Source organism: Equus quagga, chromosome 10 (genome assembly GCF_021613505.1).
Source record: "Equus quagga isolate Etosha38 chromosome 10, UCLA_HA_Equagga_1.0, whole genome shotgun sequence".
Taxonomy (NCBI): Eukaryota; Metazoa; Chordata; class Mammalia; order Perissodactyla; family Equidae; genus Equus; species Equus quagga.
In genome coordinates this window covers 80774581-80797170 of record NC_060276.1, presented here as the reverse complement: position 1 = coordinate 80797170, position 22590 = coordinate 80774581, and the positions used below count along the sequence as shown (strand labels likewise).

General features: G+C 43.5%; 1 protein-coding gene across 1 annotated transcript; it reads left to right on the top strand.

Moving 5' to 3' along the window:
* Positions 1–4151: 4151 nt before the first annotated feature.
* ALAS2 (5'-aminolevulinate synthase 2) lies at positions 4152–22449 on the top strand. The gene is made up of 10 exons (XM_046674094.1): positions 4152–4332; positions 4989–5111; positions 6184–6294; positions 8712–8934; positions 9494–9678; positions 12526–12705; positions 15458–15622; positions 16175–16443; positions 17781–17943; positions 22286–22449. Exons 1-10 carry the CDS (start codon positions 4152–4154, stop codon positions 22447–22449), a joined length of 1764 nt encoding a protein of 587 aa, XP_046530050.1.
* Positions 22450–22590: the final 141 nt, after the last annotated feature.

Below are 22590 nucleotides of genomic sequence, written 5' to 3'. Positions count from 1 at the left end.
CTCCAGACCTAACTGATCCCTGAAAAGTAGGCCACAAAGGGGAGAAAAGAGACAAGGAATGTTACAATGAGTGGTTTCTGGCTCTCTGCTGGGGTACAATTCTGGTTAGCCCTTCTGATCTCTGGGACTACAGGTTGGCTGCTGACATGAGAGGATTTTAAGGTGCAGGGAAAACCTACTAGTAATGATCTGTCACTTGGCCCCAAATTTCACCATTATCTCTTTGGGTGAAAGCATTGTTTTAAGAAGACCCCTGGCAAAGATTGCCGCACAATGGGTACACATGTTGCTAAATGGTGAAATGAATGAATGAATGAGTGTTTACCAGTGCCTGAAATTCCACTTCAGTTAGAAATCTGTTCTTTTGGTAGAGGTCACAGCTCAAAATCAAATGCCCCAGAAAGGGGCCTGTTAGTGCAGCAGAGCAAATTAATGTCTACAGTCAGGTTCTCAGTCAAGAAAATATGTAGTAACATTTGAATCATAGATCCATAGTGGTTAAGTTAGTAGGCTCTGGAGCCAGATTGCCTAGGTTTAAACCCTGGTTCTCTTACTTACTAGCTCTGGTACTGGACAGGTTACTTAATCTTTTTGGGCCTCAGTTTCCTCACTTTTGAAATAAAGTTGATAATAGTGTCTACCTCACAGAGTTGTCATGAGGATTACAAAAGTCAATGCATGTGAAGCATTTACCATAGGGTTTGGTACAGTGAGTACTTTGTTTTTGATTATTAGAACCAGATGAAATCTATGAAGTTATCCAGTTGTCTGTGGAAAAACTGAGGCCCAGAGAGGAAAAGCACAGAGCCCAAGTTCACATAGTAAGTTGTAACAGGATAAGGACAAGAAGCAGGATTGAGAGAAGAATCAGCTTTTCAGACATGGTCTGGTGTATTCATGACGTGTCTTCCCTAGGCTGTACCTTCACTTTCCCTACATAGAAAATGTAGAAATTAAAAATAATAGCTAACACTTTTTTCAGTATTTACTCTGGGATAGGCACTCTTCTATATAATTCATATAGATTATCTTACCGAATCTTCACAACATCTCTGTGAAATAGATTGTCCTTGTTATTATCTAAATTTTATAGATATAAGACATAGAGCTGAGATGTGACTTTTCTAAGGTCCCAGAGCTAGTGAATGGTGGAACCAGGAATCAAACCCAAGTAGTCTGACTCTTAATACCAAGTAGGCTGTGATCTTAATACCCTAAATTGCCTAAAATACTTCCTTGATTCAATTTTACTCACTCCAATCTAATGATAGGTAGTGGGATGCAATGGAAACAGAGTCAAGGTAACTAGGCTACAAAGTTATGGGTCATAAAGATGGACAGGCAGAGCAAGGTAGGGCCAATTCCAGGAAAGGAGTCTCAGAACAGAGAAATTGCAACTGAAGTTTGAAAGAACTTGATAATTCAACAAATTCCAGGAAGTGGTCTATATTTTCCCAGGTCCCTGAGAATATCATGGCCAAAAGCCCCTCAGAGATGACGAATGTATTCAACTTCTGTTTTATACATGGGGGCAGGAGTAGGCCTTAATCCACCATCATCCCCAGGGAGGACTGGACTTTGCTTCCAATCTTGGGGGCTTTCCTTTCCATTATGTATCCCAGTGTTGTTGTCATTATTGTTGTCAGTGTTGATATTGGGGAAAGGAGTTTGCGGGAGCCTGGAACTTGGCCATCTGCCTTGCCTGCCTCTCCCTGGGCCATCCACCCCTCCTCACCACTGAAAGCCAGGGTCATCCCCAGCCAGATGCTCAGATGTGATTCTAGAAAGGAGCTCCTCTTCTCTCCCACACCCTGATCTCAGCTTGGGGAGTGGTTGGACCCCAGTGGTGATAAACTCTCGGAGCTTTATCTATGGTCTGCAGACTCAGTCCTGAGCACTTTAGCCTTGGCAGGCAGGCAAGGGAAGGGAAACTCATATCTCCAGATACGAGGTAGGCATTGGATCCAATTCATTACTTACTATATGAGGGAGGCATAAATAACTTACATTTGACAGCTGATGAAAGCTGAGACCCAGAGAGGGGAAGTGACTTTCTAAGAATGTCCAACAGAGAGTTGGGGAGTTGGAATTGAAATTAAAAGTTCTAACATTTATTGAAAACTTACTATGTGCCAGGTGCTGTCCTAAAGGCTTAACATGAGTTTCATTTGGTCCTGTCAACACCCCTTTGCCTTTCCCAATTTCAGGGCCCACAAGCCCTGCCCCACATACCAACCTATGATAATCTGTGAAAGTTGGAAGGAGGATGCTCCAGGGTGAAACAAGGGGAAGAGATTGTTTTGTGAGTTAGGGAGAGGGTGCTTGCTCTGTGAGATCTGGAATGGAGGGGTGTTGCTGTATAAGAGGTGAAGGAGGTTGCAGTATGAGGACAGGGCCAAAACTCCTCATGTTCACTTGTCCTTCACAACATAAAGCCCTATATACCAGAGGTGCTGTTAGATTCTACTCAATAGCTCTCTTGCTGGTGCTAGGACCTTAGTCTTTCCACATTCCTCTGCATCTCTCCCATTGTCCTGTCCCATATCTTGTCTCACCCTCTGATGCTGGATTTCCAGTTTGCCCTTTTTCTTTTAATCTGTTTCTCTTTCTTGCTCTCTCCAGCTGTCTTTCTCTTTGTATCTCTCAGCCTTCCCTCATCCCAACCCTCAACCCACCTTAGCCACCTCTCTGTCTCTATCCGTTGATCTTATCTCTACTCCCTTATCTCTGCCTCTCAGTCTTTCTCTCATCTCCCTTGGTAGGGTCGAGTTCTTCTTCCCCTAACTCTTCTTTGTTTCTCTCTCCCAACCCCAACCTCTGACAGCATTTCTCCTTTATCTTTGTGCTTGACTGACTCTCTGACCCTGCTGGATTCTCTTCTCTCCTGCTCTCAGTTTTCTGGGTCTTTGTATATTCCTCTATGCTCCTTGATCTCTCCTCATGTCCTTTTTGTGTCCCTTTGTCTATCCGTCTCTGCCTCTACCACTGTTCTGTCACTCAATCTCCCTCTCTTCTGTCTTTTACCTTCTTTCTCTCATCTCAGTCTCTTTCCCTATCCTTTTGTATTTCCTATCATCCTCTTGTCCTCTGTTTTTCTGGATCACTCCTCCTCTTCTTGTTCTTATCTCTACCCTGTTCCCTTTCCTTCTGGCTTTGATCTCTTTCTCTCCCACAATTTCTGTTCTTCTAACTCCACCACTACCACTGTACCTTTGTTCTCTCTCACTTTTCTCCTTTTATCTTTCTTAATTTTTATTTTCTTCTGACTCTTTCTGTACTATCCTACTCTTTCCTCCATTTGAGTCCCTGTTCATTCACTAATTTACTCCCAAATTCAACAAATATTTATTGAATGCCTACTATGTGTATTTGTTTTCTATTTTTTTTCTGATCTTCTCACTGTTCCCTTTCTCTCCTCTGTCTTAGCCTCTGCCTCTTTCATTCACCCACAGACTTGTTTCTCAGACTACTTGGGTCTTTCTTTCATCCTCTTCTCTATCTGTGCTTTCCTAAAAAGCCAAGAGCAAATCCAAAGAGTGAAATACCTGCCTGGTGGCACATGGTCTGTATGGCCTAAGGCCTGCCCTTTCATCCTGTTCCCTGAATCTACTTAAGTTGGTACTTGTGGCTTCAAGCTCCTTCTCCCTCTCTGGCTGGGCATGCTCAGGAAACATCAGGAGCCCTGGTCAATGGCATCTGTCTGCATTAGTAGGCTGAATGTTTACTTGGATGAGGCCAATATTCTTAGAAAGCTTCTTAGCCTTAAGTGTTGATCAAAGGGTTGGTGGATTGTCAACTCTCATCCTGCCACACACAATCGCACTTCAATGATCCTCACCATCATTGAAGCATCATTCAGTAGAGTCTGAATCAGAATTCAGGCTTTCTGACCTCCAGTTGGAACCCTTTCTTTTACCCTTTTGTCTAATGGTCAGTTTCCTATTTCTTTCTCTCTGCTACTCTATTGGTACATTTTAACATTGGGAAAATTCCTACCCTGGAAAGACAATAAGGGTTTCTCTGGGGAGGGTAACGAGCATTGGGTAGGAAGCTAAAGGCAACCAAACACAGGAATGACCCTTGGCTTTTGGCCAGAACTTCCTGATGGATTCTCATTTCTTCCACATCTTCTGCAGGACTTCGGGCTCAAGATGGTGGCAGCAGCCATATTGCTACAGCGCTGCCCAGTGCTTGCCCGAGGCCCCACAGGCATCCTGGGCAAGGTGATTAAGACTCACCAGTTCCTGTTTGGTATTGGACGCTGTCCCATCCTGGCTACGCATGAACCAATCTGTTCTCAAATCCACCTTAAGGCGACAAAGGCTGGAGGAGGTAAGAAGAGGCTGCTGGTAAATGGGGGAGAATGTCTGGGTCCTGGAGACAAGGTTCCAGGTCATATTGGCCATCATTTCCTAATAATTGGGAGGGTTCATGTGAAAAGTATCAAGGCAGAATGAGCTGGCCTAACAATACACCTGGCATCTGACTTCTGCCAGTGTCTCTAAAAAGAGTCGCACTCTCATGCGTGTCACACTCTATATACTCCAGTCATGCTGAAACTACTTAAAATTGCCTGGATCAACTCTGTTGTCTCAAGCTTCTGTGGCTTTGCTCCTATCAAATAACCCTTTCCTTTGACACTTACCAGAGTATGTCATACTTCTTGTGAGAGATTTTATCTCCTTTGTGAAGCCCACCTAGACCTTTAGCCTGTGCAATTTCGATTTTGGGTCATGTCTCCTCCCTCTTCTAGCCTTCCATAGCCCATGTCCTTCCCCTCATCTCAGCACTGTTCATAGTGTGTCTTCAGTGTATGCCATTCCCACCAGCTTAGGAGCTTCCGTAGTACAGTGACCAGATTCATCCATATCTGTGTCTCTACCATAGCCTGAGATGGAGTTTTGGAATATCGTAGGTCTTAGTAATCATTGTTAAACTGAACTTATGACTAGAAATGCACTGCCATGTACTCTTTTACCTTTGTATAGACTCTCCATCTTGGGCTAAAAGCCACTGTCCCTTCATGCTGTCAGAACTCCAGGATGGGAAGAGCAAGATTGTACAGAAAGCGGCCCCAGAAGTCCAGGAAGATGTGAAGACTTTCAAGACAGGTTGGAGTCAAGTTCTACCTTATCCAACCTCTACTCCTAATGTCCGAACTCACTTCATCACAGTCCTGAAGTAGGCTAATTCAAGGTCAGCTAGTACACATCCCACCACGGGAAGTCCAATCTTTTCTAGGAGAACCATGGTAGGCAATAGCTTAGACTGTGCACTGAAATGCACACATATGTGCACAGACTCCTGTAACTTTTAGCCATTAGCCTAAAATTAGCCCTGTAGAGTTCTGCCTTCTCTCTCACAAGTGGCTAAATGGATCCCAAAAGGCTGGGCTCCAACATTTAAGCAATATCAATCTATGACAATCTGTATTTGCATGAAACAGTAAGTATTGGAAGCAGGTACATCCTTTAGAAGGGTATGGAGCCCGGGGCAACTCAACTGGTGCAGACCACTCAAGATAATCCATTTGATAGATGGCCACACTGTTGACATCTTTCATAGGCCATTTTGGGATATCAATAAGAATAAAAACTTCAAAATAGAATTTTAATGACATTCAAAAAAGAAGAATAGGGGCTGGCCCCATAGCCGAGTGATTAAGTTTGGGTGCTATGCTTCAGCGGCCCAGAGTTTCGTTGGTTTGGATCCTGGGCGCAGGCATGGCATCACTCATCAAGCCATGCTGAGGCAGTGTCCCACATGCCACAACTAGAAGGACCCACAACTAAAAATACACAACTATGTACTGGGAGGCTTTGGGGAGAAAAAGGAAAAAATAAAATATTTAAAACAAAAAAAAAAAAAAAAAGAAAAAGAAGGTACACTGCCATGCATCTACCTTTCAAGTGTAAGAGCCAAGGTGGTTGCCCCAGTTTCCTCACCCAAGGGAAAGTCCTAGTGGGGAGAAGTGTGATTCACCTTATGGAAGGTTTCTTGACACGGGAATCTCCATTAGGGAGATGAGTAGGGGCTTGCTTTGCAGAAAGCTTCTCTCTGCAGAAAGCTTCCCCACTTCATGAATTTGAATTTTCACATGTTATATCGAGTTTAAAGAGGATGATACACGCTTTCTTTTTTCCTCCTCTCTTCATGGCCAATGAATCTCACACTCCTTCTCAGACCTGCCCAGTTCCTTGACCTCAACCAGCCTGAGGGAGCCATTTTCCAGTCCCCAGGAGCCAGAGCAAACTTCAGAGAAGGTCACACATCTGATTCAGAACAACATGGCTGGTGAGTTTGCTTAGGTAGAAATAAAGGGAGTAGGAATATGGAAGGAATGCTGAAAGGGCTTCTGACACAGTAGAAGAAATGGTAAGGAAGTGCTTTGGAACCAAAGGGAGTCTTTGTTCAAATTTGAATGCTGGTTCTTGCTGGATCTGTGTGTTTTGGCAAGTAAGTCATTTCCCTTCAGTGGGATTTTAATACCTGCCTCAACAGGTTTTAATGAAGAGGAAATAAAATTACATTTATGGAAGTGTTCATAGATTCTTATGAGGGCTTATTAAATATTTAGTTTATTCCTATTATTTCTTCTCCACGCTTGCCTCAAAAACTCTTATCCTTCATACAGAGCCTTTTTCCCTGTCTTGTATGTGTTTATATTCATTTTTCATAGTGGAATTTGCCTTATTTTCCTAATATAAAAGGAATATGATTCATTGTAAAATATTTTTCAACAGATACAGGAAGGCATAAAGAGGTTAATTTAAGTCACTCAGAGTTCCACCATACATCAACTTTTTATTATATTTTCTTCCAGATATTTTCCTATGACTAAACACACACACACACCCCTCGTATGCTCCCCTCCACACACATGTTTTTATTAAAAATGTGATCTCATTCTACCTGGAGTTTGTTATTTTGCGTTGTTCACTTAACAATATGTCATGGGCATCATTCCATGTCCCTAAATATAGAGCTGCATAATAATTATTAATGGTTGAAGTGTGTTCTGTAGCATGGATGCAATGTAATTCAGTTAATCAAGTACCTATAATTCAGGTTATTGTTTCCAAGTTTTTTGTGCGTATTCTTCCAGTTTATATTGTATATTGGTTTTACTTGCATTTAAATGTACCCCAAAAATACATATAGTAGTATCTTAGACTTAGTATGGATATACTAGAAATTATTTAGCCATTCCTCTATTGGGTTGCTTCCAATTTTTCCTAATCACAAACAGTGGTGCAGGAAACATCCTTGAATGTACCTCCTAGTGCACATAGGTAAGTGTTTCTCTAGGATAGACAGTAAGAGATAGAAATTCTCAGGGTGTAAGGGTGTGTACGTTTTCAATATTAATAAATATTGCCAATTAGTCCTCCAAAGTGGTGTGCCAGTTATCAAAGAGAACATTCGTGTTCTCACACTCTCTACAGCACTCGATATTATCAAACTTTTAAATCTTTATCAATTTGATAGATAAAAATTTGTTCTTGCAGTTTGATTTTCCCTGATTAAGTATCTTTTTCTACATTTATTGAATTGTCTGTTTATATTCTTTGCTCATTTTTCCACTGGGGTGACATTTTTTCATAGTAATTTTTCAGAATTTTTAAAAAATAAATTCTGGATATTAATCATTTTTCTGTTAAACATGCTGCAATTATTTCTCTAGGTATGTCAGTATGTGCATTTTAAAAACTCTTCATACATATTTCCAAAGATCCTTGCAACAAAGATGTTACCAATTTGTACCCCTGCCACATAAGTTGCCATCTGCAACAATCATGATTTCTGTCTCATGTAATAGAGTTTTAGAGTTTAACAAGCCCTTTGGCATATATTATTTCAATTTATCCTGAGAATAGGGCTGCTCCGTTTTGTGGTGGTGGTGGTTAAAGTGGACTCTAGCTTACTTACTTGTAGGCCACTTTCTTGCTGCACGACCTTGATCAAGTTACCTACCCCCTCTCTATGCCTCAGTTTTCTCATCTGAAAAATGGAGATCCCAATAGAACTTTCCACATATGGTTGTTGTGAGGAATAAATGAAACAATATCTAGAAAGTTCCTAAGAGAAGGCATTAAATTTAATGGGCACTTTTTCAATGTTGGTTATAATAATATTAAATATTAGCTATTATTATTACTCCTACTACTATTACTATAGTTATAATAATACTACTATGTGCCAGACATTAGTTTGAGTGTACTGCATTCCATTTGTCATCAGATGCTCACAATTCTGCAAGGAAGGTATTATTAGTCCCATTCTACAGATGAGGAAATTAAAACTAAGAGAGAAGATTCATGACTTGCCCGAGGTCACATAACTAGGAAGTAGCAGAGTGATGACTGGAAACTAGATCTGTCAATACTCTTTTCACTGAAACTGGAAGTAGTGATTCCAGTAAGGAGGCTACCACACTAACCTCAAGAAAAGAGATGAGGCCCTGCCAGGGCTAGGAAGCCTGAGTGAATATATGAATAAATTACTGAGTCAATGAGCGAGTGAGTGAGTAAAAGGATGGTTGAAAGAAGTAGTGGAGAGTTAACGTAGTCCAGTAAGTTAATGACTGAACAAATAAATGAATAAATGGAAAGAGAATTGAAGAACTCAAAATCAACAGCATGAATAAAATATGGACTAGCTGGGAGGTGATTTAAAATGAATTCTTCTCATCCCCATTTCTACTCCTGCAGGAAACCATGTCTTTGGTTATGACCAGTTTTTCAGGGACAAGATCATGGAGAAGAAACAGGACCACACCTACCGTGTGTTCAAGACTGTGAACCGTTGGGCTGATGCATACCCTTTTGCCCAACACTTCTTTGAGGCATCTGTGGCCTCAAAGGATGTGTCTGTCTGGTGCAGTAATGACTACTTGGGCATGAGCCGGCATCCTCGGGTCTTGCAAGCCACACAGTGAGTAGTAGGGTCTGAGCCATGAGCTTTGGAGATGCATTCAGAGAAGAGCCAAAGCCACACATGGAAGGAAAAGGCCGAGCTGGCAGTGGAAACCTGACTTCCATCCACCACCCCTTTTGTCCAAGGTCCTCTAGTACATCTAATCCTCAGATATGAACTAAGTCAGTCAACAAATCATGTTTTTCAAACTCTTGGTTGTTCAATGCTGTGGAGGAAAGGATGGAAGACCAAGCAAGGTCCACTCTCCATAAGCTCTTACTATGGCTGAGGAATGAGTATTGCCAGAGATGGTGTGTGACCTCCTCTAGAAGGTCTGCCAAGCTTCTCAAGCTCAACCTAGCTTCTCCCCTCATTCCCGAGTGCCTTCAGCCTGAGAAGGAGAGTCTATGTCTCCCCATTGTCCTCATCCTGCCCCCTACTTGGTCACATAGGACACAGGTCATACAGCATCACTAAATCAACATTGACCCCCATCAAGGAAAAGAAACCTACCTAGTTCCTCACTGTCTGACAAGAGTTTCTTCTTTCTTTGTCTCCCCTGTTTTCTCCTGGCCAGGGAGACCCTGCAGCGTCATGGAGCTGGAGCCGGTGGCACACGCAACATCTCAGGTACCAGTAAGTTTCATGTGGAGCTGGAGCAGGAGCTGGCTGAGCTACACCAAAAGGACTCAGCCCTGCTCTTCTCTTCCTGCTTTGTGGCCAATGACTCTACTCTCTTCACCTTGGCCAAGATCCTTCCAGGTAAGTCTGAGGCCTTAGCTTTGTTCAGGGCTGGTATCCTGCAATATAGCATCCAGTCTCACTGCCTCCATCACTCCTTCCCTCTATCCTGACTTCACTTGCTCCCATTGCCCTTCCTTCTTACCCATCTTGCATATCCTCAACACTGGATGACCATATCCCTCTCCTTTCTCTCCTTCTGCACATAGGCTGAAGACCACTACTGAGGAACATTGCCCAAATTCATAGAAGGGTAACACCATAAATTTGTCACCTCCCAATTCAACTTGGCTCTTAACTCTCAAAAATAGTCCTTATAAGGCCAGCTCCAGTGCCCTAGTGGTTAAGTTCGGTGTGTTCCACTTGGGCAGCATGAGTTCAGTTCCTGGGCGCAGACCTACACCACTCATCTATCAGTGGCCATGCTGTGGCAGTGACTCACATACAAAAAGGAGAAGATTAGCAAAAGATGTTAGCTCAGGGAAAATCTTCCTTAGCAAAAAAAAAAAAAAAAAAAGTCCTTCTATGTCCCTACATCAACTTTTTCAAACTTTCTTCTCCCTTCTAAAACCTGTGACTACCTCTTCCTTCACTGTTAGCAAATAACCTCACATCTTACATCGGAAAGAAAACAGAAGCAACCAAACAGGAACTCCTTTAACTTATAGCCACCAAACCTACAAGCTTATCTGATTGTTCATCTACCCTCCTTTCATTCTTTCCTTTTACAATTTGAAGGTGCATCTCTCCTTCTGCCTAAAACCAATTCCATCAGTTGTACACTGGATTCCACCTGGATCCCATCTTCTCACTCTCCCACTCTCTAGCCAATAATGTCCACAACACATATGCCTGTCATCCTTTCATCAAAGCTCCAACCCCCAGATGAATATAACTCTCTGCCTTCCCTATGTCAATCCTGGACTTATATAATTTCTCAGATGGAAGCCACTAAAATTTCATGATCCTCAACCTGTATCAGGTCCTCTATGCTGTCTGGCAATCCCATTTCCATGGTCAGCTCTCCAAGTCTCCAGGGCAGCTTTGCCAAACCTCCATTCTCCTCAGCCTCCCCATACCTCCACCTCACCCTCACGCATAGCAGATGACTTCACCTCCTACCACACTGAAAATAGAAGACCTCAGGTAGCAATGTCCTCAACTCCTTGCCACGAACTACCTACAAATTCACGAGCATCCCCACATGTCCTCTCCTCAGTCCTTCTCTCCTGTCACAGTGGAAGAGGTGAACTTTTTCTTGTTGACTAATCCTTCTGTTGGTGCTGTGTCCCATTCCCCTTTACCTCCTCAGGAACTTTGATCTATCAGTTTCCTCTCTCTCTACTGTATCTTCAGCCTCTCCCTCTCTTTAAACATGTTTAAGTCTCTTGCATCTCAAAAAACCATTTCTCCTCATCTCTCTGTAGCTACTGCCCTATCTCTCCCCTCCCTATAGTAGGCAATGTGCTTGAGAGAAGTCTCCACACTTGCTATCTACTTCCTCACTTCCTGCTGATTCTTCAGCACACTATAAACATCACCACTGCTTCTTGGAAACTTTTTCTGAGGTCACACATAAATCCAACTAAATCCAACATCTTTGGGAATTTTTTCAATTGAACTCCCTCTTCGACTGTTAGAATTCAACTTCTTTCAGTTTCCACTGCCGCCAATCCTAGCGTAGACCAACATCATTTTCTTGATTTCACCTTTGCCCTCCTACAATCTACTCTTCACAGTGATCAGAATGATATTTTTAAAATACAAGCTTATCTTTGTTACTCCCCTGTCCAAGACCCTTTAATGGATCCCAATTGCCCTTAGGACCAAATCCAAACTCTTTATCTTGGCTTATAAAGCCTTCAATAATCTGGTCTCTACCTACCTCATCAGTCTCATCTTTTGACACCTCTCCTCTCAGTTTTTCATTCAGTAATACATTCATTCATATATTCACTCACTCACTTATAAATCAGTTATTTACTTATTCATCCATTCATTGTACTTACCTTTATACTGGGTACCAGAGACAAAAAGATAAAAAGATGTGGTTTTTTGCTCTCAAAAAACTCCCAGTCTACTTGTCGTTCAAGGTAGGTCCACCAGGAAGTCATGCCTGATTTTCTCAGGTAGAAGTGATCCCTTACTCTAATGAAAGACTACAGTTCTTTGGTGTCACTGCAATTTTGGGAGGCAGGAATCAACTCCTTCCACCAATTTCCCACCTGCCCTCTCAGCACTGCCCAGTAAAAAGCCCTGCATTCTTCAGGTCCTAGAGAAAAGTCTTCCCCTCTCTGGACCTTAGCTTCCTCACTTGTACAGTAAGGGGACTGGATTCCATGGTCACTAATGGTCCTTCAAGCTATGACATGCCACGAGCTTATGATTTAAACTGTGAAAGTCTGATAAGTATCCACTCTGTAACTACAAGCAGAAGGATGCTACCTGGAAGAGGTGGGATTTCATCTAGACCAGAAAGAATCTAGCAAAAGACCAAGTCAACAAACATTATCTGAGATAAACTCTTTTCCAAGGCTTGGTCTTGTGCCTGTGAGAATGAACCTAGTCTTTGTCCTCTGAAAACTCTAGAGCTTCTTGGGAAATTAAAATTTCCTCCACCCCAAGATAGTCAGAGGCCAGACTAGGGTTAGAAATAATTGAGAGAAGGGTGTAGGGGTCAGAATTTCAGGGCAAGGGAGTTCTCCAAAGGGAGAAAGGCGTGTCACAAGAGCTTCCTGAGGAGAGAGAAACAGAACAGGATCTTCAGAGGGAGGGGAGGGTTGGCTGTCTGCCTCTGCCAGGTCAGTCCTGAGGTTGAAGTGGGAATACCAGGACATAAGCTTAAGAATCATGCATCTGGTTCCTCAGGGTGTGAGATTTACTCAGATGCGGGCAACCATGCTTCAATGATCCAAGGTATCCGCAACAGTGGAGCAGCCAAGTTTGTCTTCAGGCACAATGACCCTGACCACCTGAAGAAACTTCTAGAGAAGTCCAACCCTGAGACACCCAAAATTGTGGCCTTCGAGACTGTTCACTCCATGGATGGTGTGTATATGTGTGAGATTATGTTTACTAACACTAGTCTCACAAAAACCATGATGTTAATGATAACAGCTAACATTTATAGAGTACTTATTATGTGCCAAGCAAATTTATTAGTATTTTACATGTATTAATTCATTTAATCTTCACAATTCTACGAGGTAGGTGCTATTATTATTTCTATTTATTTACATGAGGAAACTGAGAAGCAAACAAGTTAAGTAACTTGCCTAAGGTCACACAGCCAGTAAATGACAAAGGATGGAGGCAGCTGTTATACTGATCTTACAGGTTAAGAAACTAAAGTTCAGAGACAGCACCCAATTTGTCTTGGGTAGCTCTGTAAATTGGTGCCAGAGTGAGCCTTTGCACCCTCGAACATATGATTTCAATTCCCTCACATGACGTTCCTTCCATTAGAAATAATGTGCAAATCAATCATCCTGTGTCTGGTCTCTGCAATGGAAAATTTTACAAACCATGGCCTGGGAGTTTTTTCAAGGTCCAGTCTGAAGCATTGGAATCAAAATAGGTTTTGAAGTTAGACAGACCTGAGTTCAAATCCCTCCTCTGGCACTAACTGACTCTATGACCTTGGATAATATTTAACTCTCCAAATCTCAGTTCTCCCCAAGGCAAAATATCTGGTTGTAAGAATTAGAGATGATGGGGGCCACCCCAAGTGGTATAGCGGTCACATTCGCCTGCCCCACTTCAGCAGCCCAGAGTTCGCTGGTTCAGATCCCAGACATGGACCTATGCAAGCCCTGCTGTGGCAGGTGCCCCACATATAAAGTAGAGGAATATGAGCACGGATGTTAGCTCAGGGCCAATCTTCAAAACCAGAAAAAAAGAATTAAAGATGATGGAAGCCATTCCATTCATTATGTTCTAAGTAGAAATAAATGACCTTTACCCTCCTACCTTGTTTCCTCCCCCAACTAAAACAATGCCCAAATCATTCTATTGCTCTTGAACAGAAATCATGTTTCAGGCATCATCTTCTGAATTTATTAAAGGAAAGAGGTCTTCACTTTATTCCATTTATTTTTATTTATTTGTCACTTTTACGAAACATTGAGAGTCCATAGTATTCTCTGATTTAGCCAACATAAATGCGATCAGCATCATGTAATGATGATGCACAGACTGTGGAACCAGACTATCCATGTTCAAATCCCAGCACGACAACTTACTAGCTTGAGCAAGTTTCTTAATTGCTTTGTGTCTCAGTTGCCTTATTTGAAAAATGGAGGTGATAATGATAGTTTTGAGAATTAAATGAGTTAATATATGTGAATAACTTATTGTCCTTCCCACTCCCACGTTCTAAAACTAGCAAGAAAGTAAAACCATCCCTTGATTATGTTTCTACCACTGAGACTACACTAGTTCATTATTTCTCTAGTGGAAACCATGTTGGGACTATTCTACTTCCTTACATTTGCAAATAAATGGTTCCTTATTTTTTTTGGTGGAAATTCTGCCTAAACTGTCTGTCCTAAAGCTGAATTTCTCCCACTGAAATAATGCCTGAGCCATCACACTGTCCTCTTTGTCTGGAGCTCCACCTCTTGTGGTTGTCTCCCTTCATGTTGTCCTACCAGTTACTCACATTCTTTAATCCTGGCCTGGAGCCCCTGTTTCCACCTGAAGAAGTTTCTTCTGTATTCCAACTCACTGCACCTAGTAGTTTCCAGGGATAGGGAATGGCAGAAGGTGTGGGTTCTTGTATATGCAGAGTGGCCACAAAATCTATATAATACACAGCCATTTGAAGACCTTATAAACAACTATCAGCATAGAAGATGTCTAGAATAACCTTGAAACAATGATAAATCTGTGTGGGAAATGGAGAGGAACATACACATTACTTCTAATTCACTTTCATTCAATAGACTGAGACTGAGCCTGTGGGAGGGTGACCTCAGGTAACAACAACATTGAAAGAGATGAGAGAGAAATACACTGCCACAGAGACATAGAAAAGACAAAGAGACAGAGGCACAAAGAAACACAGAGACACAAAGGTACAGAGAAAGAAAGTCTGAAGCAGACAGATTGTCAGAGAGGTAGACAGAAAGCGTCAGGTGAGGAAGGGAGGGGAGGAGGGCGACAGCGACAGAGAGGGAGGAAGGGGAAAGGAGAGAGAAAAACAAAGGCAGAGACAGAAAAATAGAGACATAGACATAAAGATGGAGATGGCCACAAAAAGAGATAATGACAGAAAGCCAGAAAGATAGAAATAGGGAGGACTAGTGAAGATATTGACAGGGCTGCCAACAGCACCTGGCTGAGGGGCTGACTGGGATCTGAAATCAGGACTGCATTAACCGGGAGCAAAAGGTAACTTCTTTCAATTTATTTAAATAAAGGCATCATATAGGCTGGTGCCAACCCTACATGGAAATACATAGACTTGCAGGAAAAAACAACGGAAGCAGAGAGAGGCTGGAAAATGGCATATACAAGAGGACAGATATTGTCAGAATGAAGTAAAAACAGAAAGAACAAGAGGCACGCCTTGATCACAGGCTGGGGAAAACACATACATACACACACACACACATACAGCCTGGGTGGGAGTGAGGTGAAGGCAGTTAACACATATAAAGAGGTTTGGCACAGTCCCAAGTGACGGTGCACATCTTCCCCCTTTTCCAATCCAAAGTAGTTAGGGGTCATGAATTCTATGCTGGAAATGGAGCTGGGGAAGGGTTATGATCTCCAACATCGATTCCTTGGCTTTGCTCAGGTGCCATCTGTCCCCTTGAAGAGTTGTGTGATGTGGCCCATCAGTATGGAGCTCTGACCTTCGTAGATGAGGTTCATGCTGTAGGACTGTATGGGTCCCGGGGCGCTGGGATTGGGGAGCGTGATGGAATTATGCACAAGATGGACATCATCTCTGGAACTCTCGGTGAGTGAGTGTCTTGGGCTGCCCTTATATACAATCCGAAAAGGAGGCCTCTGCAAGACCCTTTTCCTCCTCCTCTCCAAAGCTGCAGGAGCTATTTGGGTAGAATTCACAGCCCCAGGCTGCAGAACTCGTGGATTCCCTCCTTCCACTCCCACCCTACTGCAGAACTGTTGAGAAAGCCTGGGAGGGTTTTTTGAGAAGACCCCTGAGCTGAGCCAAATAGCTGGGTTCAACTCAATAAGTGGAGAGCTATGGTCCTAAACTCCTGCCCCACCCCAGCCCAAAGCTTCATCTTACCTCCACTTTTCGGCCTAACCAGCTGAAGGTCCCCACCCAGTCCCTGCCTATCTAGTCATTGCATATGGCGGGACTTGAAAGTCCTATCTCAAAGTAGCAGAATTATCAGCTCTGTCTGCCTTGTCATGGACAGGAGAGATGAGCAGAGGCCTGGAAAGGGAGTCTGGAGTTCCAGTTTCTGGTGCACCTCCTTGTGTTATCTGGGGCATAATCCTGTTCCTCTGTGCGTACCCTCCTCCTCTTCCCTGTCTCTAGGCAAGGCCTTTGGCTGTGTGGGCGGCTACATCGCCAGCACTCGTGACTTGGTGGACATGGTGCGCTCCTATGCTGCCGGCTTTATCTTCACCACTTCACTGCCTCCCATGGTGCTCTCTGGGGCTCTGGAATCTGTGCGGCTGCTCAAGGGAGAGGAGGGACAAGCCCTGAGGCGAGCCCACCAGCGCAATGTCAAGCATATGCGCCAGCTACTAATGGACAGGGGCCTTCCTGTCATCCCCTGCCCCAGCCACATCATCCCCATCAGGGTGAGAGCCCCACCTCGCCCATTGCCCTCCCATCTATCTCTTCTGGGAGCTCTCCTGCACCCAGCAAACCAACACCTGCTCCTGTCATCAATTCTTTGCTTTCCTGTTAACCATCCTTCTTATCGCCAGCTTTGTTACCTTTGAAAAATTATCAGCCATTCTGGATTAACCAGTATTTTTTTGCATTAGCTATTATGTCATGCTTATTAGACTGCACTGACCCACACAATATTGAGTACCCATGGCCTATAATTCAGTTTTTTTCAAACTGTGGATCAAGACCATTAGTGAGTCACAAAATCAGTTTAGTGGGTTATGACTAGCATTAAAAAATAGAAGAGGGGCCGGCCTGGTGGCATACTGGTTAAGTTTGCATGCTGGGCTTCGGTGGCCTGGGGTTCCCTGGTTTGGATCCAAGGTGCTGACCTACGCACTGCTTATCAAGCCACGCTGTGGCAGGCATCCCACATATAAAGTAGAGGAAGATGGGCATGGATGTTAGCTCAGGGCCAATCTTCTTGAGCAAAAAGAGGAGGATTGGCAGCAGATGTTAGCTCAGAGCTAATCTTCTTCTTCTTCTTCAAAAAAGAAATAGAATAGAAAATGTCATATATCACCTATAGTAAGTGTATCATTTTATGAGAAATTTATTTGTTTTGTACATGTGTGTATGCACATGTATGTGTGTATGTGTATAGTATAGTCATGGTGTGAGATGTTATTTCTTACTGAGAATTGAAGTCAGAAACTATAAAATCAAAAGCCATTGACTAGCTGCTATTTTGGATTTGCAACTATGTTTGAGTGTTTACTGCCTTTAAAAAATGAACTGCTACTTCTTTCTTAAATGACATCTATTTGTGTGTGTCAGCAAGTTGGGGTGTGGGAATGACCCTTTTTGTGACTGTTTTATGGATGAGAAAGAAATAGTCACTGCTCTTTGGGCTAACTGAATATTCCCTTGAAAAACTGCTTTTATAAATATGTTTTAATTAACCCAGTGACAGCACCCCAGAGGTGGCTTGGGAGGTTTATCCTCTTACCAGAACCAGCCCAAATTAACATACTACCTAACTAAAACCAGTGTCCTTGCTCTGCAAATAGCTTCAAGACAAGGTCCCTAGCACCACTTCCACCCCACCCCTTTCAAATTGATTGTTGCATCTAAGCAACTCCTTGATAGAAATTCTGGAACTTCCCCTGACCAAGCCCCTTATGAAAAAGTCTGTCCCCAAATTCAGTGGCGTTCCTCGATCTGGTTCCCTCCACCTGCTTAAGGGAGCTAGTAATAGTACGGCCAGAGTGGTAGATACTTACAGGCTTTTCTCCTGAGCCAGGTGGGTGATGCAGCACTGAACAGCAAGATCTGTGATCTCCTGCTCTCCAAGCACGGCATCTACGTGCAGGCCATCAACTACCCAACTGTCCCCCGGGGTGAGGAGCTGCTGCGCCTTGCACCTTCCCCCCACCACAGCCCTCAGATGATGGAAGACTTTGTGGGTAAGTCCTCAGCATGGATGCCTACAGCACTCGCCCTCCTTTCAGCTCCAGGATCTGAAAAAGTTGAGAGAATGGATTGCATTCAGTCTAAAAATATATTTCTGGTACATAATTTTGTACCAGACCCTATACTGGGATCATAAATGAATGAGAAACAGTCCCTAGACTTATAGGCCTCCAGTTTGGTTGTAGAGGCCATAGCAGACACAATGACTTCAAGGGGTGATCAAAGTTAAACAAAAACAGTGCATGGGGGAGTTGAGGGAGCAGAGAGGAGAGGCCTGACCCAACCTGTGGGATTCAAGACAGGCTTCCTAGTGAAGGTGACACCTGAGCTCAGTCTTGCAAGGTGAATGATATTAAAGCAAGAGAAGAAAGAGGTTGTGGAAGGGGTATTCTTAGTAGAGGGCAAAGGGTAAAGAAAGGCAAGGTGGAGGGTGAGAAGCAGCCTGGGATATTTCAAGAACAATAAGCAGATGCTACTGAAATGTAGGGTAGGTAGTAGGAATGGAGTGGGGGAGGGGAGTGCCAATCTATGAATCTACAAAGACAACACAAGACAGGGACTGGATTGACAGGCTTATAGAGCTGACTGAGTAGCCTAGGTTTTATCCTGAAAGATGCCAACTTAGTCAATTCACCTAAAGTTTACTGGATTCCTGTTGGGTACAGTTTTTAGCACAGGGCCCGGCATAGAGCTGGTGCTCATTCCAGATGGGGTGAAAGACATGTAGGCAGTTGATGGTCTAGTAGAGGAGAGACATAGACTTGAATGGTACTGGTCCGGTGTCATGAGCTTCAGTGCTCTGGGAGCTGGAAGGAGTTGCTCATTTATGGCTAGAGAGGGTAGGAAGGGTGAAATTAGGGAGGCATTGTGGATGAGGAAGTCCTTGTGCTGCATCTTGAAGTACATGTGGTATGGTGGAAGGACATTCCAGAATAAGGGAATTCCATGAGCAATGACCTAGTGATAGGAAAACAGAGAGCATGTATTGGCAACAGTCGCTCTGTTTGTCTGGAGCATAGGTAGTATCAGAGTTCAAGGAAGACAAGATAGGTAGATGCCATTCATTCATTCATTCATTTAAAAACACCATATAACACTAGCCAACATTTATTAAGTACTTACTATGTGACAAGCACTGTTCTAAACATGTTACATGTATTCACTCATCTAATCCTCATGGTGTAGAGATGCTGTTATCAGCAGTTCCATTTTATATATGTGGAAATTGAGGCATAAAAATATATAGTAACTGGTCCAAGGTCACACGGCTACTAGATTTGAACTGGGGAGTCTGTCTCTACCTCCATGGTCATAACCGCTAGGTCTACTACCTCTCTGAGCTGATGAGCCAGACTTCTGAACCTTTTTCTCAGTCCTCTCAGTTGCGCTGGGCTTCAATTACAGAGCTCTCGGTACTCTCAGTTCTCTGAGTGTCCATTTATGCAAAGGCAGGAAATAAATGAGAGGCATCCACTATGACTCCACCAGTCCTTCAACCCCACAGACAACCCATCCTGAAATACCGCAAATGTTCTCAACAATCTCTCAATTTCCTCCACTACCACTTTAATCCATGTCAGTGTGATTTCTTCCTAATTTTCCTGCTTCTCTCTTGCTTCCTTCTAATCCCTTCTCCATACTGACCACCAGAGAGATTTCTCTAAAACTCTGACCATATAGCTCCCTTGCTTAAACCTCTTCTTGTTTCCCTATTGTATAGACTAGAGCAGTGGTCTCCAATGTGAGGCATGCAAGATGATATACAGGGTGAGGGGATTTATTAGAATTTTATGTTTACTTTTTATCTTAAAACATAGAAAGTTAAGCATTACCAATATTGATCTTTAATATATAGACTGACAATGATATATGTATATAGTATATAAACATACATAGATTGGAGGTACATGCTGAAATGTTTGTGCTGATAGGAATGTATAGTTCAAAATTCAGAGATCACTGGCCTGCAGAACAGTTGAAGCTCTTTGGCATGGCATTTAATGCCTTCAACATGGTGATCTCTATGTTCTCATCTCTTCCCCACATTCATGTTATTTCTCCAGCTACACTGAATGACTTGCAGTTCTCTCATTTTGCCCTACTCTCTTACCTCTGGGACTGCTAATGACGCTCCCTTCTGATTGGAATGTCCTCCCTCACCCCTTCCCCTGGCTTACTTTCTTTCATCTTCTAGACTTAGGCATCCTTTCATTCATTATTTCAACAAATACTTATTGAGTGCCTATTGTGTGCTAGACACTGTTCCAGGTGCTGGGGACCTAGTAGTAAACAAAACAGACACAAAATTACTATCCTTCTGGAGCTTACGTTCCAGTGAAGGGAGATAGCCAAAAAACACTTTCAAAATAAGCACATCTGGGGCTGGCCCCGTGGCCGAGTGGTTAAGTTCGCGCACTCCGCTGCAGGCGGCCCAGTGTTTCGTTGGTTCGAATCCTGGGCGCGGACATGGCACTGCTCATCAGACCACGCTGAGGCAGCGTCCCACATGCCACAACTAGAAGGACCCACAACGAAGAATATACAACTATGCACTGGGGGGCTTTGGGGAGAAAAAGGAAAATATAAAATCTTTAATAAAAAAAAATAAGCACATTATATAACCTGGTAGTTCTAAGCAGTATGGAAAAAATAGAGCAGGATAAGGGGGTTAGGAAGTGCTGGGGGGGGGGCAGGGGCTAGTTTGGAGGAGAGTTGCAGCATTAAATAGTGTTAAGGGTAGAGACCATTGAGGTGACACGAACAAAGATGTGAAGGAGGTAAAGGAGTTAGCTGGGCATATATCTAAGGGAAGGGCATCCCAGGCAGAAGGAACAGCCTAAAACAGAGAAGACCACAGCACAGGAGAATTCTTTTTGTATTTGAGGAACAATAAAAAGATGAATGTGGATGGACTGGTGTAAGCAAGAGGGAAAGACGTGGAAAATTGAGGAGAGAGGGGCAATGTGGAGCCAGATTGTGTAGGGTATTGTAGGCTATTGGAAGGATTTGGGCTTTAACTCTGAAATAGAAAGCCTTTTGAAGGACTTGAGCAGAGGAGTGACATATTTGACTCAGGTTTTAACAGAACTGCTCCAACTTCTATGTTGAGAATAGACTGAAAGGGAGAAGGAGTGGACGCTGTAAGATCTGTTAAGGGGCTACTGTAATATTCCTTCCAGGTAAGAGATGATGGTGGTTCAGACATTGGAGGTGATGAGAAGTGGTCAGATTGTGAAGGCGGAGCCAATGGTATCTGCTGATAGATTGGATATGTGGTAGGAGAAAAAGAGGAAAATAAAGGATGGCTCTAAAAGTTTTGGACTGAGCAACTGGAATTGCCATGAACTGAGATGGGTAAGGCTGAACGCAGAGTAGGCTTGGTGGAGGGTAGGGAGATTAGTAGCTCAGTTGTGCTCATGTTAAGTTAGAGAAGTCTATTAGACATCCAAGTGGAAATACCAAAAAGCAGTTGGATATACAAGTCTAGAATTCAGGAGAGGAGTCGGGCTGGAGATGAAAATTTCACACCATCAGCATATAGATAGTGCTTAACAGCCATGAGACTAGATGAGATCACCCAGGGAGTGAGCATTAAAAAAGCCAAGGACAGGGGCCAGCCCAGTGGCACAGTGGTTAAGTTCACACGTTCCGCTTCTCGGTGGTCCAGGGTTTGCCAGTTTGGATCCCAGGTGCAGACATGGCACCTCTTGGCAAGCCATGCTGTGGTAGGTGTCCCACATATAAAGTAGAGGAAGATGGGCATGGATGTTAGCTCAGGGCCAGTCTTCCTCAGCAAAAAGAGGAGGACTGGCAGTAGTTAGCTCAGGGCTAATCTTCCTCAAAAAAAAAAAAAAAAAAAAGCGAAGGACAGAGACCTGGCACACATCTGAGGCACTTCCGACAGTGGGGTCAGGTTCTCTCTGGGTTCTCACCCCCTCAAGGAACACCCCTCGCCCCAGGCTCCCAGGTCACAACACTGATGACATTGTGTGGTTACTGTCAGTGTCACCTTCCTCTCTAAGTTAGGAATTTCCAAGCAGATGGATTCACTTCTTGGGCCACAGTATGTCCTGTACTTAGGGAGTGGTCCAGGCCAGGCCAGTACAGCTTCAATTGTGTCAGATGAGTGCTTGCCAATCTTTTATACGTCACAGCACCCATACACAAATGGTAACATTCATAGCACACAATGGAGGAAACAAAGGAGGGTACTTTTATTTCCAAGACATCTCGAAGGGTTGAAGGGATCAATATCTTGGCATATCTGTACTGTGACATAGGGATTAAGATCTAATCTAACCAATTCTTTCCCTCTCCTCCCCCCACCACCTTCAGAGAAGCTGCTGGAAGCCTGGACTGAGGTGGGGCTGCCCCTCCAGGATGTGTCTATGGCTGCCTGCAATTTCTGTCGCCGGCCTGTGCACTTTGAGCTCATGAGTGAATGGGAACGTTCCTACTTTGGGAACATGGGGCCCCAGTATGTCACCACCTATGCCTGAGAAGCCAGCTGCCTCGGATCCCCATTCCACTTGCACTTCACCTAGGGCTGGGCCTCCTTCTGTCCTCTGCTTTGTTGTGTAGCTCTAGCTGACTTGAGTCTGAAAATAAATAAAGAGCAAACTGCAGCCTTTGTAGCCCAT